This window comes from Mus caroli, unplaced genomic scaffold (assembly GCF_978045245.1).
Source record: "Mus caroli unplaced genomic scaffold, Mus_caroli_1 scaffold_15, whole genome shotgun sequence".
Taxonomy (NCBI): Eukaryota; Metazoa; Chordata; class Mammalia; order Rodentia; family Muridae; genus Mus; species Mus caroli.
The window spans coordinates 82552549-82573294 of NW_028227270.1; the positions used below are offsets into that span (position 1 = coordinate 82552549).

The following is a 20746-nucleotide window of genomic DNA, read 5'->3' on the forward strand; positions in this document are numbered from 1 at the left end:
TCACAACCATCTGTAATGGGGTCTGATGCCCTCTTTGGTATGTCTGAAGAGAGCAATGGTGTACTCATATACAATAAATAAATAAATAAATAAATAAATAAATAAATAAATCTTTTTTAAAAAGAAAAGAAAGTACCAGAAAATAGGACAAGTAGACCACACAGAGAGCTATATGTATTAATGTGTGCTTTTGAATATTTATTATATGTATGTCTGGACAAATTAGTACAGTTCCTGCAGAGGCCAAAAGAGGGCATCCAGTGCTCTGAAGCTATAATTAAAAGGGGCTGTGAGCCACCCAATATGGGTGCTGGCAACTGAACTTGTATCCTCTGGAAGAACAGCAAGCTTTCCTAACCACTGAGCCATCTCTCCAGCACTGGGCTTATGATTCTTACTCATGAATGATAAAAGGAACAACACTGTATTCAATTCTGTTTAAAGACAAATTTTAAATTATTTGTATATACTCAGATTTTTATCTCTCTCTCTCTCTCTCTCTCTCTCTCTCTCTCTCTCTCTGTGTGTGTGTGTGTGTGTTAAACACATGAGCCTAGACATGTGCATCCTTATTCTTAAACCAATGGTTAATACATTTAAAAACATGCCTGACCGGAGAGGATAAGCCTTGGTGTGGGGGGAAGCTAGACTTTTCTGGATACATGTTTTACAGATATAGTTTTGAAGCCATGTAGATATTTTATATAATTTGAAACAATACTAAACTTCAAAGAGCAGTCCCTAAAATCAAGTCACATATGAAGAAATTCATCTGTATTTCTGAGTAGTATTACTCAAACATTCTTATAAGAAAATTATTTGGCTGGTGCAGAGGTGCATGTCTATCGTGCCAGCACTCAGGAAACAGAGGCAGGAGGATTATGAGGTCCAGGCCAGCCTGGGCTACATAGTAAGGCTTTGTCTTAGACAGATAGGCAGTGGTTTGACTGTATGTTTATAGTTTAACACACCTTCAGAACAAAAAAAATCCTTTTAAAAACATTTTAGTTTTTAGTAATCATATTAATATTTTAATGTAAGTCAAAGAAAAAGGAGCTAAGTAATTTAGGAACTGAAAAGAAACACAATAGATGAAGCTAATTTGAATTTAATCAGTATGAGCCAAAATGTAACTTTTTTTCATATAAAAAGTGAATAATTTCCTTAGTCAATCAGTCATTGTAGCTCATATCTGTAAACCTAGCACTTGGGAGGCAGGAACAGGAGATTCCAGAGTTCAGGTCCAACCTGTGATACAGACTGAGTGCTAAGCTAGCCTGGGTAACAGAGATACACCCTGTCTCAAACAAACAAACAAACAAACCAACAACAGTATTTCCAGCCTTGCGCCCTAAGGGTTAAACATGGAGGCCCACCCTGTAATCGTGAGCAGCCTTCCTACTGTAAATTTTGTCTCTCATCACCAGTGGTCCTAGAAAGCCAGTGCCAAGCCAAGAGAGAAGTACAGGTAGAATGTGGACATAAGGTCATACCAAACTGAAGAGTCTGGTCAAGAAAGCTAAAGCTCACGGAAGCCACCACAGCCAGATGGGAAAGGACCAGGGAGCTGCACAGGCTCAAGTGTGGGAAGCCTGAGTACCGGTGGAGTTGGGTGACTGGGAAACTGAGGTCTGTTTGAACCTGTGGGATATGTGCAGTTGCCTTCGATTGCCCTTGGGTGCCAGGGACTGGACTGCATTTCCCACCCACAGGTAGATTCATACCAGTTAGAGACCTGCTCCTGGGTAAGTTACAGCCTTGCAGGCCAACACAAGCTTTTCTAAGGATAGCAGACTTCACTGCTAATTTTTCTGCATGGTAGGGTGTCTGTCATTACTTTGACAGTTACATTGACCAATAATGTTGTTATTTTGAAGAGGAGAAGAAAGACGTAAAGTCTGTAGCACGTAAGAATGGAAGCATCAGGGCTCACTCTAGTGAACTGTGTGGCCATGTAAATGTCTTTCTTGCCTCTCTAGTATTTCTCCTGTATCTGAACACTACTATAAAAATATTATTCTTATTGCAGCTTTTAGAGTGTTTCATAATAAAAACGCTGCCAGGTTTTGACCTTTACAGCCAGAGAATTAAAAGGTGTGTGTGCTCACAAGTCTGTCCTCTTGGAACGACAGACAGTAATTACTATTCCTTGAGATACTAGTAATTTATTTTTCTTAATAGGAAAAACGTGGCCTTCGAGAATTGCGTGTTCTTAAGAACTTGGAGAATACGATCCAGGAAACAAATGAGTGCCTGCTTCCCAAATGCAGAGAGACCATGGAGGGCAGCCTGGGGGAGACCCTGCAGAAATGTAAGTCTAGCTGCTCTACAGCCTCACCCTCATATTCCCATTCCCAGGCAGGTTCTCCTAGGGTTGCTGCAGAGGGGAGGGGAGCTCCTGCTGGGCTTACCTGGAGGTCAGCCACAGACAGACTGTCCGGTGTGGTCCCTCTCCTGGTACCAGGATCCAAAGTAAGCCATGTGCACAAGCATTGCACAAGATGAGCTCTTTAGTATGAGAGAAAATTCTGTCTTTTTACCTTTAAAATTATTTAATTTTATCTATAAGAAAATATATGATGACCAGGAAAGGAATTTCTCTTTCAAGAGGACTATGCCCTTTATAAATGTTTGTATTTTATCAGTTTTCTCATTAAGGAGAATATTTCAATGAGAAGAGGTAGCTGACAAAGGAACATTTGTTAGTGTGCTTTAATATTGGACTTTAACATAAATGAAAGTTGGCGTTAGTGTGATATTAAAATTAGGATGTCAGAACATCGAAGCTTCTCCTCAGATGTCTACACTAAGAACATGCAGCTTAAAAAAAAAAAAAAAAAAAAAAAAGAACATGCAGCTTATCCACAGAGGGAGAATGACTGATGACTGAAGGGCTAGGTACAGCCAGCCTGTGAGGGAGGGGACAGGCCAGCCTGTGAGGGAGGGGGCAAGACCAGCCTGTGAGGGAGGGGAACAGAGCTGGTCTGTGAGGGAGGGAGCAAGGCCAGCCTGTGAGGGAGGGAGCAAGGCCAGCCTGTGAGGGAGGGGAACAGAGCTGGTCTGTGAGGGAGGGAGCAAGGGCCAGCCTGTGAGGGAGGGGAACAGAGCTGGTCTGTGAGGGAGGAAGCAAGACCAGTCTGTGAGGGAGGGGGCAAGGCCAGCCTGTGAGGGAGGGGGGCAGGGCCAACCTGTGAGGGAAGAGGCAAGGCCAGCTTGTGAGGGAGGGACAGGACAGCCTGTGAGGAAGGGGGACAGAGTTGGTCTGTGAGGGAGGGGGACAGGGCTGGTCTGTGAGGGAGGGGGACAGGGCTGGCCTATGAGGGAGGGGAGCACAGCTGACCTGTGAGGGAGGGAGCAAAGCCAGCCTATGAGGGAGGGGGCAAGGCCAGCCTGTGAGGGACGGGGCAAGGCCAGCCTGTGAGGGAGGGGAACAGAGCTGGTCTGTGAGGGAGGGGGACAGAGTTGGTCTGTGAGGGAGGGGGCAAGGCCAGCCTGTGAGGGAAGGGGACAGGGCTGGCCTGTGAAGAAAGCAGGAAAGAGGCCTCAGTTAGCAGAGGAGTCCCATAGGGTCATGTGTACTCTGACGCTGGAAGGAGGTTGAAAAGGCTAACTCTTCCAAGATCATATTTGATTTCTTCATGTAGAACAAGGGTAGGAGGGGACATTGTAAAAATTAAAAATGGACATTAGGCTTGTCCTGGGCTTGTTTGTCCACAGTGCTGCATCCCCAGCTGACAAACATTCTGGGTTTTGTATGAATGTGTGTGTGTGTGTGTGTGTGTATTTGTCTGTCACAGGCACATGTATGTACATGAAGGGCAGAGGTCAACTCGGGTCTCTCTTTAGGAGACATCCACCATATTTCTTGAGAGAGTGTCCTCCACTGGGGCCTGGGGCTCTCAGAGTAAGCCAGGTTGGCCGGCCACCACTGGGCCCCAGGATCCACCAGTGTGTGCCTCCCCGGTGCTGAGATACAGGTGTGCACACTGGGTTTAGCGTTTGTGTGTGAGTGTAGAGGATGCTTGGACGGAAAGCACTTTACCACCTGACCCTGGCTGCAAGCCCCTGGGTGCTATCAGATGGGAGGCTTACACAGTGGGAGCATCACGAAAGCAACCGAATAAGACACAGTGAGAAACGACGGGCTGCTGTTTTGACTGATTTCCTCTTCAGGATGAAGTTAGTCTGCTATCAGGCCTTCCTAATGACGTTGGAAAGTATTATCAGTAATTTATAATCTGAACCAAAAGTATGCTTCCTTGAACGGAAGAATTACATTCTAGTGATGGGTGTCTGGCCTCTGAAGCATGCTGGGTCATATTGTTGGTGTGAGAAACTTGGCAGTAGCCTTGGAAGCTGTTCTTCGCCAGCAGCAGGAGAGGCTGCTGCAGAGGGCTCCAGAATGAGGGTTTCCTGGGCCTAGTTTGCTAAGGCTATGGCTCTAATAGATATAATGACATCCCAGCAAACTGAGAGCTTCTTAAACATTAACCCGGGTCCAGCTGCATCCCTAGCAGATTTCACTTTTTAAAGCTTGACATTTTAGATCCATGTTAGCGTGTTTGTATTCATTTGTGTAAAGTCATGTAAACAAGCTTAACGTGGATTTTCTTATCTAAGTGGACTCTGAAGAGTGATGAGCTGTGGACTTGTGTGCCTGTCTGTAGACGCAGTCTCCCAGACTGCATGTTTGAGACTGGGTGCAGTCGGTGTGTCTCGGAACCTGCAGAATGGGACCTTACACACTTGGGCAATGTCCTAGGCTGGGTGCACAGAGGCTTTAGAGCCAGACTCCTCAGCAGCTTATCAGAAACCACAAAAAGCAGTAGGATTCTCTCAGGGCACACGAAGTCACCCCCTAAGGGAAAAGCATCACTGGTGTCATTTTGAGGACACAAGTCTGGCTTACCAGTTATTTAATAGGCTCCTAAATCTACCCAGATTTGAGGTAAGGACATCGTCCCTTGGTATCAGGGTCCCTTGGTTTTTGAGTAAGAAGGACAGGGAGCCTCCAGGTTACCCATTCAAAGCCAAAGGTGGCTATACTAAGGGAATCAATATTCTCTCTCCTGTCTCCTCTGTTCCTAAGCAGCTGACATGCTCGATACTCATCTGCAGACTGCACACTCTCTACTAAAGCAGACCCACGTGCTCACTGCGCATCGTCAGTCAGTGCTTAGCGCCTCTCTAATTACCTGCTTGAACTCAAGGGCTGGGAGCACAGCCAGCATCTGCTCTAATGTCAGTCTGAAATAGTGCCGCTGCATGCTGTTGAAGCTTACACATAGACAGAATGATAGAATCTGTTTGCTTGATGGGAAGCAAATCAAGACATTGTTAGCTAAGTGCAGCATAGTAACGATGCAAGGGTGCTCATCTCCTTTTGGAAAGATGAAAAGAAAAGCATTTACCCTCTGGAATCCAAGGCCCAGTGGACATTGAAGAAGAAGTGGAAAAACTGTAAGTGCCAGAGGCCCAGGGAGTTTGCTGTGAGACTGTGTCTCCTAGTAATGACAGAAGCTACACACATGAAGTCTCATCATCATGACAGTCTAAGCATGAGCTAAGCACAGGTGACACCCACAGACATGCCATAGTGGGTGGGGAAAAGTCCACAGCCTCGGCCTCAGCCCCACTCAAAGAACTACAGGCAGCTAAGGAGTGGTGGGAGCAGGAGACATGGTCTTCCCAGAGACGAGCACAGTAGCTTGCTCTTCAGTACCAAATGCTCAGCCCTGAAAGCATTCATGCAAGTAACATTTACAGACTGCACAGGTCAGATGTAGGGTATGCATGGATGTACATGTATGCTTGTGTAGCAACGAACAAAGAGGCCATGGCCTTAAAAGAGAGCAAGAAGGGTGGATGGGCAGGTTTTAGAGGAGGAAAGGGGAGGGGGAATGATGTAGTTATAATCTTGGGGCAGGGGTGCTGTGACAGGTGACAGCAGAAGTGACATGGCCCTTCAACTTTTCTTCAAACTACACTCGGGGTGATCCAAAAATGAAAATGACCCGAGGATAGAAACACAGATTTTTAAGATCTGTTCACAGAGCCAGGAAGGAAAAAAGACAAACAGGAAATGATAGCGCCATGCTTAGGAATGGTGAGGTCACACTCACTGCCGCAGGAAGAAGGCAGATCGAATCAACTCCTCTCTTGTTTTGTTAAGGAAGAAAAATGATTGGTAAGCTAATCCCCTGTCCTTAGATGTCATCTGTGATCTAGGAAAGTTTGTTAACAGCCGCTGAGGATAAAGCTTTTGAAAATGAAATCTGCTGGCTGCATCCAGGAGGTGGAGGCTTCACAGTTTTCTGAAAGAGAAACTGCTGTCCCTGCCCTGATGTGGACCTGGGTCGTTAGCCCTAGGGAGGGAGAAGACAGACAGACAGATGGCTTCCAGCTTCAGCAGCTTTAACAGAGGGTGGTCCTGTAGCAGTCTGCCTCTGCTGAGGGAATTTCACAACTGAAAGCACTTCATCAGAGAACAGGGAGAGTGAGTGAGGGCTTTGTGTGAGGGCAGTAGGGTGAACAGGGTCCTCAGTGCACCACCACTTGACACTGCTCAAGAGTGAGTTTTGAGACAGGGTCTTTCCTGTGGCTTAGGCTGGTCTGGAACTCACATGTGATTGTGCTGTAGGTCTCACAATGACCCTGGGTCTTGGAGTTTTGGCTAGACTGCTTTTACCCTCAGTGTGGGGTGTGCAGACACAGCAGCTGGAAATTCAAACTTAGGTCCTCACACTCACGTAGCTTACTCCCCAGTTACGTGGTTCTTATTGATAATACTTAATCTCTTAATGGGCATGTGTGTTATCTTTCTCATGAATGATCATGTCCATCCTGAGGTCCTGTTGTTAGTTTCTCATTTGTAAAATAAGAAAGACACTTAGACAGACTTGCAGGAGAGTTGGGAGAAACGTGTTCTGAGGAGCAGGAAGTGCAAATGCCTTATGGTGGGAGTATGGTCGGCACAGTGGAAAGAGCAAGGAGGTCTGTGTGCCCAGAGCTAAGACGCAAAGGCAGTAGGTAGATGAGGAGGAGCGGAGAAGGGAGGAGCCCAGCAAGAGCAGGACGAGCAGGGCTCGTAGGGCACGTAGCAGGGCTCCGCAAGCATGTCAGGAATCAGTGGACCAGCAGAAGGGCAGAGCAGTCACAGATGGCAAAGCTGGCTGCTAGCCTGCAGACCAGTTCCCTTTGTCAGAGCAGAAGTAAAGTTAGACTGGTGATGGGAAGGTCTGAGGAGCTCAGGGATTCACACCAGCCTGGCAGTGGTTGTGCAGTATTTTATGACCGTATGGAGTCTTTCCTGAGACACATGAGGTCTGGTGTGGAAGTCTCTACTTGTCCCGTCATGCCAGCTCTCTGAAGGTCTTAAATTTTAAAACATTTTGAACTTGGGGATGCTCACTTTACATTAGAATGTTGGTTCTTAAGAAATGGAAATGATTTCATGAACTTTCAGACCTGGGAGAGGTAAATGTTGTAGCAGCATCCAGGATGAACTAGTTAGAAGACAGGAGCAGTGACAAGAAGAGTGAGTGGAAAACCGTGGGGGCCATCTGGCTGTGAGGCCTTGCCTCAGAGAGAAGGCTCAGATGACGGGCCTCGTTGCTCTGAATGTGACTGTGAGTTCACCCTTTCAGAGAACATTGATTAAGGCAGTTGATGCCAACATATCGGGGGGCTTAGTATTTCTGTGCTCTTTGGGTGACAGCTCAGAGCTCCCAACTGTGGTTGTTGCAGCCATGCCGTCCTGAATATGCTGACATCGTGCACTTTTCCTCTTGGCCACACCCCCGCTGGCAGCTTATATCTATCTTTAATATACTCTGTTGAGAGCTAAAGACTCCAGAGAGGTGTCTTCCTGACCAGGGGCTGCCACTGAAACCCACCATCTGTTTTATTTCAGTGCAAGCAGCTAATGACTCCATCTGCAGACTCCAGCAAAGAGAACAGGAACGGAAAAAGGTAAAGATGGGTGACTCAAGCAAAGGGGCACAGACTTCTCAGACCTGTTAGTACACTGTCAGCAGTTGCTTCTAATCCAGCGTCTCTGTGTTCATTTTCTACAATTCAGTGGCTAAAAGACGGAAAGATGGGGCTGGAGAGATGACTCAGCAGTTAAACCACTGTTTTTCCAGCAGACTCAGGTTCAGTTCCCAGCACCTACATGGTGGCTCACAACTGTCCATTACTCCAGTCCCAGGGGATCCAGTGCCCTCTTCTGGCTTCCTCAGGCACTGCATACACGTGATACACAAATGTCCATGCTGGCAAAACACTGATACACATTACAAATATACAGAATATACAAATATACAGAAATTAAAGAAAAAAAGATTTAAAGTTGGCTAACACATTAAGATGTATTGAAAACATAGTGACACTGTCATCTTTTTGGATTTGTATATGTGTGTGGAGGGATGTGCAGTGTGCCTGTGATCTTTTTAAGTGTGTGTGTGTGTATGTGTGTTTGTGAGTGTGTGTGAGTGATGTGCAGTGTGCCTATGGCCATGTGTGCTTCTTGAGGCCAGAGGTGGACATCTGGTTTTCTCCTCAATTCCTTCTACCTCACCTTTGGAGACAGGGCCTCCTTGACCCAGGGCTCGTTGATTTGGGTACATTGCTGACACTGAGCTGCAGGGATCCACCTGCTTCTGCCGACCCCTCCTGCAACGCCGCCCGCAGTTACAGCTGCCTGCTGCACTCCAGGATATAAATGTTAATACTTCACCAACGGAGCCATTTCCCAGTCCCCAGTCATGTTTAATAGTTCAAATATAGACTTTTTTCAACATTTCAACATTTCCTTATTTTTTTTCTGAAAGTGTTGTCTCACACAGAAAGAAAACAACAACAACATAACCCTTGCCTATAAGCCTGAAGCCATCCGTCTTCAGTGTGGCATCTGCATGTCCCTTTAGATAAGGTGGCAAGTGCCCAGTGGACAATCACAGTGTCTGGCCTTAGCTAGACAGTGCTCGGCTTACATTGAACTGTATCATAACCCAAATGTGGAAAAGCAGGGTAAAATGTAAGTTAATGAGATAATGTGGTGTTTTCACCTGGACATTTCTTAGTGTTTCAGTAATTTACTTATTGCTCTACATTAATAAAAATACACATCACATTTACTAGTACAGATGTACAGATGTTGAAACATCTAATCACTCTGAAAGCAAACCCTTCTCTTGTGTATTCTCATTAACTGAGGTCTGCCACAGGTTAGGTAGGAAATGGAATGAATCCTACCAGAGTTATGATTTCACATCCTTTATCCAATTCTGGGTGCCCATAGAGAGTTTGGAAGCTCAATAATTGGATGGCATAAACCTTACTGAAAGGACCTAGTGTGTGAGCCAGATGGGTAGGCTGCCCTGGGGTTCAAGAGCCCAGCTCCGGAAGCCGGACTTTCTGAGCACAGAGGACATATGGAGGCAGAGTTGTGGTTGGAGGCCTGTGTCGGATGGAACTGCAGGCAGGGACTGCAGTGGACAGGCCAGCCTGGGCAGCGAGTATGGCTTAATCTGTGCTTTACCAACAGCCACTGGGGGAGCTAAAGTCCAGGAGTCATAAACCACAATACTGATAGAAGATGGTCAAAGTGTGCACTGTGGCCAAGCTACAGGAGCCTTGTGCGCTCTCAGCAGAAGGAGTGATTAGGAAGGTGTGGCTCTCCGTGCCTGACCCCATTTGGCAAGCAGGGTTCAGATGCTAGTGTGTGGAAGGCTGTGGGACTGTGTGAGGACAACGGCAGAATCAAAGACAAAGGAAGAGGAGGCAGTGAGCGCTGACTTGGCTGTCCAATGTCAGGGTGTGCGTGGAGGACCTTGAGGCCTGGGCTGCACACTTTGTTACTGGGGACAAGACCACTTCTGTTTGTGAGAACAGAGTATCTGGTAGAATGCTGGCTGCACACTTTTGTTTGGTTTTTATTTTCAGACATGATCTGATAGTACTTAAGCTACCTTCATACTTGCTCTCTATCGAAGGCTAGCCATGAACTCCTGACCTTCCTGCTTCTTGATCCCAAGTTCTATGACAGAGACTTTGGCGTAGTGCCTGGCTTTGCCTAGGAGTGTTGGAATATACTGCACTGCTCTTTCACCAGGGACTAGCACAGCCAGTGGGTCTTGCATTGTAAGGGATACTCTGAGATCTCCCCTCCAGACAGGTTAGTAAATTGTCTTAAGTTATGGAAGATGTGCATTTTCACAGAACAGCATGAGTGAAAATTCCTTACATGCTTACTGGGATAAGCCTTTCGTCTAAGTCCTAATTCTTTCAGTGTTATACTTACCTAACCATCAGAGCATTGGAAGTACGTGGCTGCAGGGCCTGAAAATTGTTTGATTTTACTGTCACCCTACCTCCTCCTCAAGGTTTGGCAAAGCCAAGGTTTTACCCAAAGTTTGACAAAGGTTTTAGAAGACACACATACACACACTCAACATACACATAATACATGCATACATACATGCCACATACACACATATACATAACACGTATTTGTCATAAAGGTCAATTAGTTCCTTGTACAGCAAGTATGTACAGATGAAAAATGACCCCAGTTTGCACTTTCCTGTCTAATATTAGTTGTTGCCTTGGGTTATCCTGTTGGCCACATTTTGTATATTTGAAAGGCTCCCCAAACAAAGAAAGATGGGAGTAGTAATGGAATAAAATAGGCTGTTACCATTAATCAGTAATTCTTTTATATTAAGACAATTTGTGGAATTCTGTGGGAAGTAAATTGATAAGCATCATTTGTCCAAATCACATTTCCCACAATTGATATCTAAAAGAACATTCAAAAGAACAATATATGCCCATTCTGCTGTTATTCAGCATGTCTTAAGAACTACCCTAATACAGAGTGTGTTCTTGGTACTGAGAGAATAGTGAACTGAGAATACAGTTAGCTTGTGAAGTCCACTCACTCTAAAACAGTCATGGAAAGATGAGGTGGCCGGGGACAGTGGTCAGAATATAAACGTGGCTCCATGGGCATGCATCTACTTTGGTAACCTGTTTCAGCCACCCGTGACAAGGACTTGACTGTGCAGGCTTCTGTTTCATCTGGACCACAGACACTTACTGACTGTAGCTAGCTTCCTTTATGATGTTATCATGAGAGCAGTGACATCACATGGAGCCTTGTTGATAGAGTTTGAATATAACCATTGTTTCTTGATAGAACTAGAAAGTGCAGAGGAGATAAGTATAGATTGCTCTGTGTAAAATAATTTTAATAGGTTTTATACTGATACTTTTTCCTAAAGTCATCTTCCTTATGGCCGTGTAAAGCTCAGGTAAAGCTAACATCATGTGTGTTACTAACAGGCGTTCTGAATCGTCCTGATGCAGGATCTCACCAGTACCCTTCAGGCTGGCCTCAGCCTCTGGATGCTAGGATAACAGGCATTGCCTACCATATTGGCTTCCCAAAGGCCTTCCCAGCCTCGTTTGGCCTATTCAGAATTTTCCCTTAGTAGAGTTCCTCTGCCATGGTGCTGCTGGCATCGTAGACCGCATGTGTAATGGGATCGCCATAGGCTGTCCTTGGCATTGACTTCTGTCTGCAAAATTCCAGTAATATCTCTCCATTCCTGTATTCCTGTGCCAAACATCTCTTCAAGATGAAAAGAAGTACTGGCTTAGACGAATACATGCACAAACGTTTCTCCTGTGTGTGGAGGCTTCATTCATAGCCTTGGTTCTAGATGTGGATTAGCTTGAGGGTCATTCTCTACTTAAATGTCTCTAATGTGGTACCAGAGACAGCCAATCATTATCAATCTCACTTTCCCTGTTGAAACTTAATTTGCTCCTTTGACCAAGTAGATAGAGATGTTATCATTATAGCTACTGCCTTTTGCTGCACAATTGTAGCCCATTAACCAATTTTCAGAGCCCTGAAACTCAGTACTTGTTAACACCAGTTCATCCTCTATCCCCATGCCTGGCACCCAGCATTCTACTTTCTGTCTGTATGAATTAGACTCCTTCAGATGTGTCCTGTAGACACAAGTGTGCTGTAGACAGGCCTTGAACTCACTGCGTAGTTGAGCATGTGCAGCAGAGGGTGACCTGGAATGTGTTGACCCTTCTGCCTCCACCCCCTGAGTGCTAGAATCAGTCACAGGTCTGTGTCTCCAGTCCTGACTTTTGTTCATTTTGTTGTTGCTTTGGTTTGTGGTGGTGCTGGAGATTAAAGGCAGGTTAAGAACTCTGCCAACTGAGCTACTCCGCATGGCGTATCTCTTCAAACTGAGCTACTCCGCATGGCGTATCTCTTCAAAGTTTGCTTTTCAGGGCTTCTTCACAGGGTAGTATGCTACAGGATGTTTGTTCTTTTAAAGTTGGATAGGTACACAAACATCTATGTACAACACACTCACACACACATACTCATGCACTACATTTGTGTGTATATATGCACACAATCACAATACTACACTTTAGGTATCTGTATAGCTGTCTGGGCACCTGGATCACTTTACCTGTGGCTGTCCCAGATAATACTGCCACTGGCATGGGTTTACAAATACCTATGCATGTCCTCTCCTCTAATTCTTTTGGGCAAATATCCCAAAGTAGAATTGCTGAATTAGATGGTAATTCTCTATCTAGTTTTTGAGCTACAACCTTATATATATGATCACCACAAACCTTGAGTTTTTCTCTTTAAGCACTTCATGACTTCCATTGCCTTTGGTGGTGGTCTTTAGAGACATATATTCTTTGCCCTTGGATTTTTTGAAGTGTTATATATTTCAGGCTAATTTTCTATAGATGGCATGTTTTCCCATCCCATCGATGAGCCCTTCCTCCTTCTGGTGCTGTCTCAGACATCAGGTAGCAGGCTAGAATATGTGTGATGCTGGGCACTTACATCCAGGATCTTCTGAAGACAGCAATATTTGTAGACAGACTGGGCCCCCTTTTTTTCTTCTAGTTTACAAGTCATCATCCTCGTTACGCTGCAGCTGCTGCCCTTTGCAGGCAGCTCAGCTTTATTCCCACGCGTGTGCACTCACAGTGCTGTCAGTCACAGCATGAAACTCACTTAAAGCTGATGGTTAAGCAAGGAGAAGTAGAAAGACTTCAAGGACTTGGCAGGAAAGCCAAAGATTGGGTTGGGAGTTATCAGCTTTTCAACTTAATGGTCACCTGGGCTTTGAGTTCAAGGAGTGACTTGCCTGATAGCAAAATGCTACCTGGATAAGTACGTACACACACGCACACACATACATCTCTAGTATACAATATTCTGCAACTACAAGATAGAAATACTTGGGGCTGGAGGGGTGGCTTATCACTTAGGAGCACATACTGCTTTTGGACTGACGAGAAGGCTCCTACTGCTCTTCCACAGGACTGCAGTTGAAGTCCCAGCACTTACTTCAGGCAGCTCACACCTGCTTGTAACTTCATCTCCCGGGCATCCCATGCCCTTTCTGTCTCCAAGGGAACCCCACCCACCCACCCTCACACACACATGTGATGTACACTTGCACAGACACACATGTACATATAACTAAGAATAAATACATAACTTTGAAAGAGGACACATAGTGCTGTGGCAGAGGAGCAGTGTTCAATTCCTGTCCCTGACACAGTACTGCTCCCCTCCTGTGCCTCCAGCTCCATGGGCACCGACTTCACACGCACACACAGACACAGAAATACTGACCGTGGATACTGGCTTGACTAAGGAGCTTTTCTAACAGGCTTACAGTGGATGTCAGGTGGAATGAGTGACTTTACTTAAAATACCTGTGTTGTTTGAATTATTACAAAACCCTATTGCTAAAAACTGTGTTATTAGAATGAAGAAACAAACACTTAGCTGGCAGGGGATAAACAGTTATGGTATGCTTCCAGAAGTTTCCTGTGACTTGTATAATAATATTTACCTTTTATTAATTAAGTACCTCAGGCACTGTGTAGGAGCCTGACAGGCATTGCCTCCAGTCTTCATAAACTTTATGAACATGATTTTCTTGAGTTCTTTAGGCTATGTTTAGCTTGCTCAGTGTCATGCAGCTAGTGATGGGTGATCATGAGTTTGAAATGAGGCTCCTGTGCCTCCTCCCAGGTCTGCAGTTCTCCCACTGAGTTCCACTGACTTGGGTGTTGTCTGTTACAGAGGGCAGCCTAGGCAGCTGCCTTATGGAACAAATCAAAAGGCCAGCTAAGCCAGTTACAGAGAAAGGAGGAAAGTGACATCTGAGCACGCGTGCTAATACTCCCCCTATTTACCTAAAAGGAAGCTGAGGGCTGACGTGTGGCACATGAGTTGAACATGAGTAAATACATGAGTTGAACAAGGCGCCCTTTTCATGACGTGTGCTAATAGCTTCTCTTCAGACTGTCAGTGGTTTTGGTTTGGTTTTGTTTTGCTTTGCTTTCAAAAGTTTCTTAGAAGTAACTTAACAAACTCTTCATGTTTTGTTCAGTTTCTGGAGAATTCTAACCTATAAGACTAACAGCTTGAAACAATAATGTGTTGTTAGAATGGTTGATTAAACAGTTTCTCAGATGCATCAGATGCTGGAACCCTGTGTAGCCTCTCCTATCATCTCCACTACCTGCTCACAGCCCAGTAAGCTGTGCAGCATATATTCAGGGAACATTTAACTAAAACCACATCTTTAATTTTAATTCTCATTTTAAGTCTCGCTTGAAAACTCTTGGTTCTTAAAAATGTTGGAAAACTTGGCAGAAAACCTGTAGTCAGGGCGCCCTCTCTCTCTCTCTCTCTCTCTCTTGCAAAAGAAATGTTTAGCAGCCTGTGTAAAGCTGACCTGCTATTCAGCCCTTGGTAGGAAAGGCAGGGGTCTCCATGCTAGACAGACCTGCGTTTGACTTGGGAGCCCAGCTGTTAGGTGAGAGACAATGGAGAAGCAAAGGTGTGTGCTTGAGCCTGCGTTTAGTTGTCTATAAGACGAGGTAGTATAATGTTACAAGATGGACTTTTAGAAGTGGGTGAGCTCTGCCGGGCAACTACTTCTGGGGTGCATTCATAAGCACTGCCAGTGCAGTGGGGTGCATTCATAAGCACTGCCAGTGCAGTGGGGTGCGTTCATAAGCACTGCCAGTGCAGTAGGGTGCATTCATAAGCACTGCCAGTGCAGTGGCCTTGGCAGAGCCCTGGCACACATAGACTGCCAGGAACACTGTTACCTTTGCCAAGGGCTGGTGTAGACATTCGAGTTCACAGTCTTATTCGCTGACCTTTATAAAACCACTTTTAAGTTAGGATATAATTACACTATTTCCCCCTTTCTGTTCCTCCCTCCAACCCTTCCTGTGTATCCCCTCATTCCTTCTCAAATTCGTGACTTCTTTTTCTGCTCTGTGTATGTAAATAAATAAATATAACCTGCTAGATCCACTTAGTGTTGCTGATTTCAGTGCTGACTGCTGAGTGTTGAACCAGTTAGGGGCTCATCCCCGGGAAAGACGAGCTCTCCTGCTCAGCGGTCATTAGTTGCCTGTAGTTCATTCTCTTGGGCGGGGCCCATGACATTTTCCCTTCCATGTTGATGTTGGCATGCTGATTGGTGCTCTGTTCAGGTCTTGTTTAGGGAGCCATGTTGTTGAGATTTCATGGAGGCACAGGTCGTCTGGCTCCTGCGATCTTTCCACCTCCTCTTTGAGACGCTCTGAGTCTCAGGTGTAGAGGTTGTGCTGTGGATGGATTAATGGGGGTCGGGCAGCCCACGGTCAGTTGTTCTTTTTCGGTTTGACCAGGTGTGCTGTGTAATAGTTTCCAACTTGCTGCAAAGAGAGCTGCTTTAATCAGGAGTGAGAACCACACACATCTGTGGGTATGAGGCTAAGATAGACAGCGCTTGGTTACTGCCAAGATATGGGTGCCACAGTGCTCTGGGATGTCTTGCAATACTGATCATCACTGTGGTTCACAGGCATTGAGTGCTTTCCTCCTCTGCATAGCTCCCCTGGTAACCTCAGGAAGGAGGCTTTCAGGGCAGATCCAGCTTAAATCTCCAAGTCCTGCATCTGAAGTTATGTGGTGTCTTCAGCAACTCAGACTTACCTTCAACCTCCGGGAAGGAACTACAGGCAACAACAATAGCCTGTATGATTTTGGGAGTCTCTTAGTCTCTCTGGAGTTGTGATACAGGAATTTAGAAGGGCTTCACATGGTCTGTCCATTTGTCAAAGGTTCTAGCAGCTTATTTCATAGGACTTAGTCTGAATCCAAATCCTTTTTTTTTTTTCCTTTCTACAATATTTTATCTGTACCTTTTGTACTCAGAAGAAAGAAACCTTTGGTGGTGTAGAAATGTTAAAAACCATCTTGAAAATAACTTAGATGTTTGCCATAAGATGGCGATATCACTTTTTAAACTAGAATGAACCAGAAGATGTCTCAATTCCCCAGTTACTGGTGACCTGTGATTCTTTCTAATGTATCCACACACACAAAAAAAATGCTTCAGAAAGTGTAAGACAGTAATTTTAACTTCATACAGTGACCTCAGCATAGATCTTTAGACTTGATTAAAACCATGTGTAGTTAATCAGAACTTTGAAAGAAACATCTTCTGGTTGTTGCAATAACATTCAGTGGATAAAGTTCTCTTGTGTCATTCTGTATGTCACATGTACTGTGTACTGTATGTCAGAATGCACTGTGGCTCTCATGGTTTCTTTTCTCAGGTGATTAATGACTACTTGACAGCTAGTGAGAAGCGTCGTCTGGTCCAGTGGGAGGAGTTCCTGAGCGGACAGCCGCAGCGCAGAGCTGAGGTGGATGAGGAGCACAGAAGAGCCATGGAGAGGCTCCGAGAGCAGTATGCAGCAATGGAGAAGGACCTGGCCAAGTTTTCCACCTTTTAAGACTTTGATGTAAAAGAGACAGATGAATGAGAAAGCGCTTTCTCATCCCCCAGTCCTCCCACCAGCCATGCAGTCTCTCCTTCAAGCTTAGCAGTACACTCAGGGCACTCTTAGGTCTGAAGAGAGACACTGCCGGAGCCAGATACATGTCCAGTGGAAGAAGCGTGCTTCTGCACCTACCTGTGGTCATCTCAAGGAAAGGAGGGCGATGGGCACATTTGCTGCTGGACAGATTTGATCTTTTCAGTGATTAGCTTAGAGGGCTGTGAGTGTAGATTTCCTCATTCATTCCACCAAAGGCAAATGTTTGACCTTGTGGATTAAATGGCAGGTATGACAACTTCCCATCACAGCATCCTGTGACAGAGATACCACAGTGGGCTTTGAACGCTTGCTTGGAGACACCAGGTTTTGCAGTGCAACACAGTGCCATGTGTTTCACTCAGTGACAAGACATTACATGACTGGTAGCCTTGTAGCACTTAATATTTTCATTTTCTAAGCTATGCTTAGGAGAAAAACCAAAATGTATTTTGACTTTTTCCTCTCCAAGGATCATCATCTCGCCCATAGAGCTTACCTTGCTTTCCTGTCCATCTCGCTCTGGGCCAGCGCTCCAAGGAACAGCGTCTGTGCAGGTTTCAGCTGCGCAGTGAGTAGGCAGCAGAATCTGCCAAGTCCTTCCCAGGCCATGTAAGAAAGGCTCTGTGTGGGCAGAAAGTGCTCACCCACACAGCAGATGATGTATCAGAGGTAAATCCTCTTTGTCTTAGCATCTGTTCTCCAGCAGGTTTGTCCGGATGGAACACCACTGTCTACCACCACTGTAATATTTCTGTGCTTGCACTTAATCTAAGGAAGGACCGCATCAGATGTCATTTGCTGTAAACTAAACAGAAGTTCATGCACTCATTTGAGAAGATGCATAGCCTGTGGATTTGAGGTGTGGGTGGGTCTTTCTAGTATTTTCTTCTCTTCAGTAAAGAAGCGTAAGGCAGAGCCCCCCTAACTGTCATGTTATCTCAGAATTCTCAATGCAGACAATTGACAATGCGTGCCTCTGTAAATGTATGGCCGACTGTGAGAGCTTCGTTCTTGGCTCATGCTGAAGTGGGATTAAAGCTAATAGAAGAGATGAAATAAGTATTTGAGATTTCTTTCAGTAATACTGAACTCCTGCCAGCGTTTTCTGTCTGCTACTGTAAGCCTGACAGGTTCATCAATCATCCTGTGGTCCCCGGACTGAAAGAGCGCTTGCTGACACAGAAGCATGCTGGAATTTTCTTAATTCTCTTTCAGCGGATGGAAAAGAACACTTCCAAAAATATCCCACACGTGAAGAGGGAGGGGAGGGAACCGCAAGTGAAAATCCCCTTTGTATCACAGGCACTTTTTGGAATGTCGTTAGTGACCACTGCACCATTAATAGCTGCTGTCACCAAATTAGAAGTCCGTGTGCCAGTGGGTGTGTCTGCTGTGGTCACTGGCACACAACGCAGCAAAGACTTTGGGTGGTTCATGTGCATCACACACAAATAATAGACACGTTACCTCCTAAATTTGTACACAACATACACCTTTCTAAGAGTGTGGACCAGGACGAAGTTTCTAAGCTTTCCATGTTAATGTTCTCAGTTTTGTGTAGCACTGTTAGATTTCCACAAAGGTTAGTTGGTGTGCCTTTCTGTTGTCGTGTTCAGTGGCAGACAATTCTCACTTCCCTCCTTTCCAAATCATTTTTGTTACAATTTTTATATAAAAAATTCAGTTACATAGTTTACATTTATGCTATGTTGAGCAGAGATACTGTGGGTTATATGTGGCTCACAGGATTACAATGATCAGATGGAATAATATCTTAAAATTTTAAGCCACTAGGAAATGTTGATTGAATGTATTTCCTAGTTTTAATTGATTTCTCCTAGACGGGCGGTTTTCTTCTTCGTTTCCTGACATATATGCATATTAAATTGTTTGCATTATTGAGCCCTCCTGTAGTTGAAGTCCAGCCAGATACTATAGGATTGGAATGTCCATACTTATTGGGGTTTGATATAGTCGGTTTTCCCACCTGTTTCATGGTGTTTGGAAAATGTATACTTGTGGCTGGGTGTCCATTAGGGCAAGGCTGTTCTGTGCACTTCTGGCTGGGTGTCTGTGAGAGTGGGGCTGCTCAGTGCAAGATTCCTGGTCCTTCTACATGATCTTTCAGATTCTGCAATGTATTAGATTTTCCTTTTCTACTGGGCTATTTTATCCCTAAAACTAATAGTTTTTGTTTTAGGTGTTTTGGGGCTTTGTGGTAGGTAACTCTGCCCCAACCTGATTGTTTCATAACTGAGGATTTTTTTCCTGGTTCTTCCTTGCAAGAAAGTATAATCCATTTATACCTCTTATAACTACTAATATATTGGGATTTACTTATGTAATTTTGAGCTGTTTGACTCTTATTTAATTAGGAGAGAACAAACCACCACACGTGTGGAGATCAGAGGATAATTTGTGGGAGTCGAGTCGGTTCGCTCCTCTGCCATGTGGACTCTGGGGACCAAACTCAGATTACATTATTTTATTTTGTGTGCTTCATCCCCGCCTTCCTGCTCTTTCACATGTACTTCTGACCCCATGGTTTTCCATGCACTTCTTTTGCACCAGTTTTGAAGGTACACACTCAATTTTTACCTCTCGTGCTCACTAGGAAACATAACACGCATTAGGTGACAAAACCCGGATTTGCCAATCTTCCCCCAGTGAAGCCCGAGAACTTTTGAACAGAGTCTGACTTCGTCCCTCCACTTCCGGGTCTGGCGTTTTAGCCCCATCTTGTCTGACTCCCGGAGTAGCTTTGAGCACTGTTTACTCAGGCATCCCCACGGCTTGTGTCTCATTTCCACGGGACGCTGCCGGGGTGCAGCTGCAGGGTGATGGTTGCTGGCTTTCTCCCTGTCTCTCTCGTTGCCTCTGGAGTGACAGCTGACTCGTGTGGTAAGCATGCCTTTGTCCTCCCTGGGGTCACTTTTAAGATTCTCCCCTTCGATGGTAGCCACACATCCCTCTTTCCCACATACCAGCTTCTCCCTTGTAACACTGCAAACCCTGGGCCATCTCAGGGTCTTCTCCGCTCAGGCCAGTCTTCCCCTCTAACTTTGTGTTGGGTGAGAATCTCTGTCCTAAACCCATGTACTGTGATGACATCCACCTAGAACTCCCCTTTATACCTGGATGTGGAGTGAATGAGTGCACAGGTCTGGACCCTTTTGAGTTCTCAGTCCTGCCAGCCCTCCAGCTCAGCCCCTGTTACAGACAAACTCATGTCCTCCCTGAAACTCAGCAGCTGGAGCCATAATCCCAGTGTGACCGCATCTAGAGGGGTGTGGGTCTGGGTACATACAGCAAGATTCCATCATCACTGTTGGGATGTGGTCACCATGGGGATCTTGCTGGCTACCATCTTCCTGGGCATCATTCACATTTGTATCAGTACCCAGGGAACTGGTCTCTTCTGTAGTCTGTTCCATCATGGGCATAACCATCTTCAGACTGCTCCTCAGCCTTTGCCCTGCCGCCTTCTCTGTCCCCTGTACTACCGCTGAGGCGCGTTCCCATTTGGACAGGACTCCATCAGACCTTCTCAAGAGCAGAGTACTTCTCAGGTGACTGACGTGCTAAGAATGCCTTCAAAGCCTTGGCAGGCCCAGAGGACCGGGGGTCCAGCCACCCCCTGCACCTGGTTCCTGGACCGGCATGACCTCTTGGGCTCCTAGCAGGATACTCTCACATACATTTCTTGAACCTAAAGTAGAGTGTCTTTCAGGAGTTACCTGTGGGGTGGTGAACTGTGCACAGACAGCCTGATCCCCATTTGAGTACA

At 45.5% G+C, this 20746-nt stretch overlaps 1 protein-coding gene across 2 annotated transcripts in view; it reads left to right on the top strand.

Moving 5' to 3' along the window:
• Bloc1s5 (biogenesis of lysosomal organelles complex 1 subunit 5) overlaps nucleotides 1-18018 on the top strand; it is a 33610-nt gene extending 15592 nt beyond the window's left edge. The window contains exons 3-8 of one of the 2 annotated variants that reach the window (XM_085831164.1): nucleotides 2182-2311; nucleotides 7913-7971; nucleotides 8591-8706; nucleotides 8890-8895; nucleotides 9946-9958; nucleotides 16696-18018. In XM_085831164.1, the coding sequence (XP_085687290.1) occupies nucleotides 2182-2311; nucleotides 7913-7971; nucleotides 8591-8706; nucleotides 8890-8895; nucleotides 9946-9958; nucleotides 16696-16875 (504 nt within the window). In that variant the 3' untranslated portion in view covers nucleotides 16876-18018. The remainder of the gene's footprint in view (nucleotides 1-2181; nucleotides 2312-7912; nucleotides 7972-8590; nucleotides 8707-8889; nucleotides 8896-9945; nucleotides 9959-16695) is intronic. The other variant, XM_021180682.2, reaches the window with a different exon arrangement.
• Nucleotides 18019-20746: the final 2728 nt, after the last annotated feature.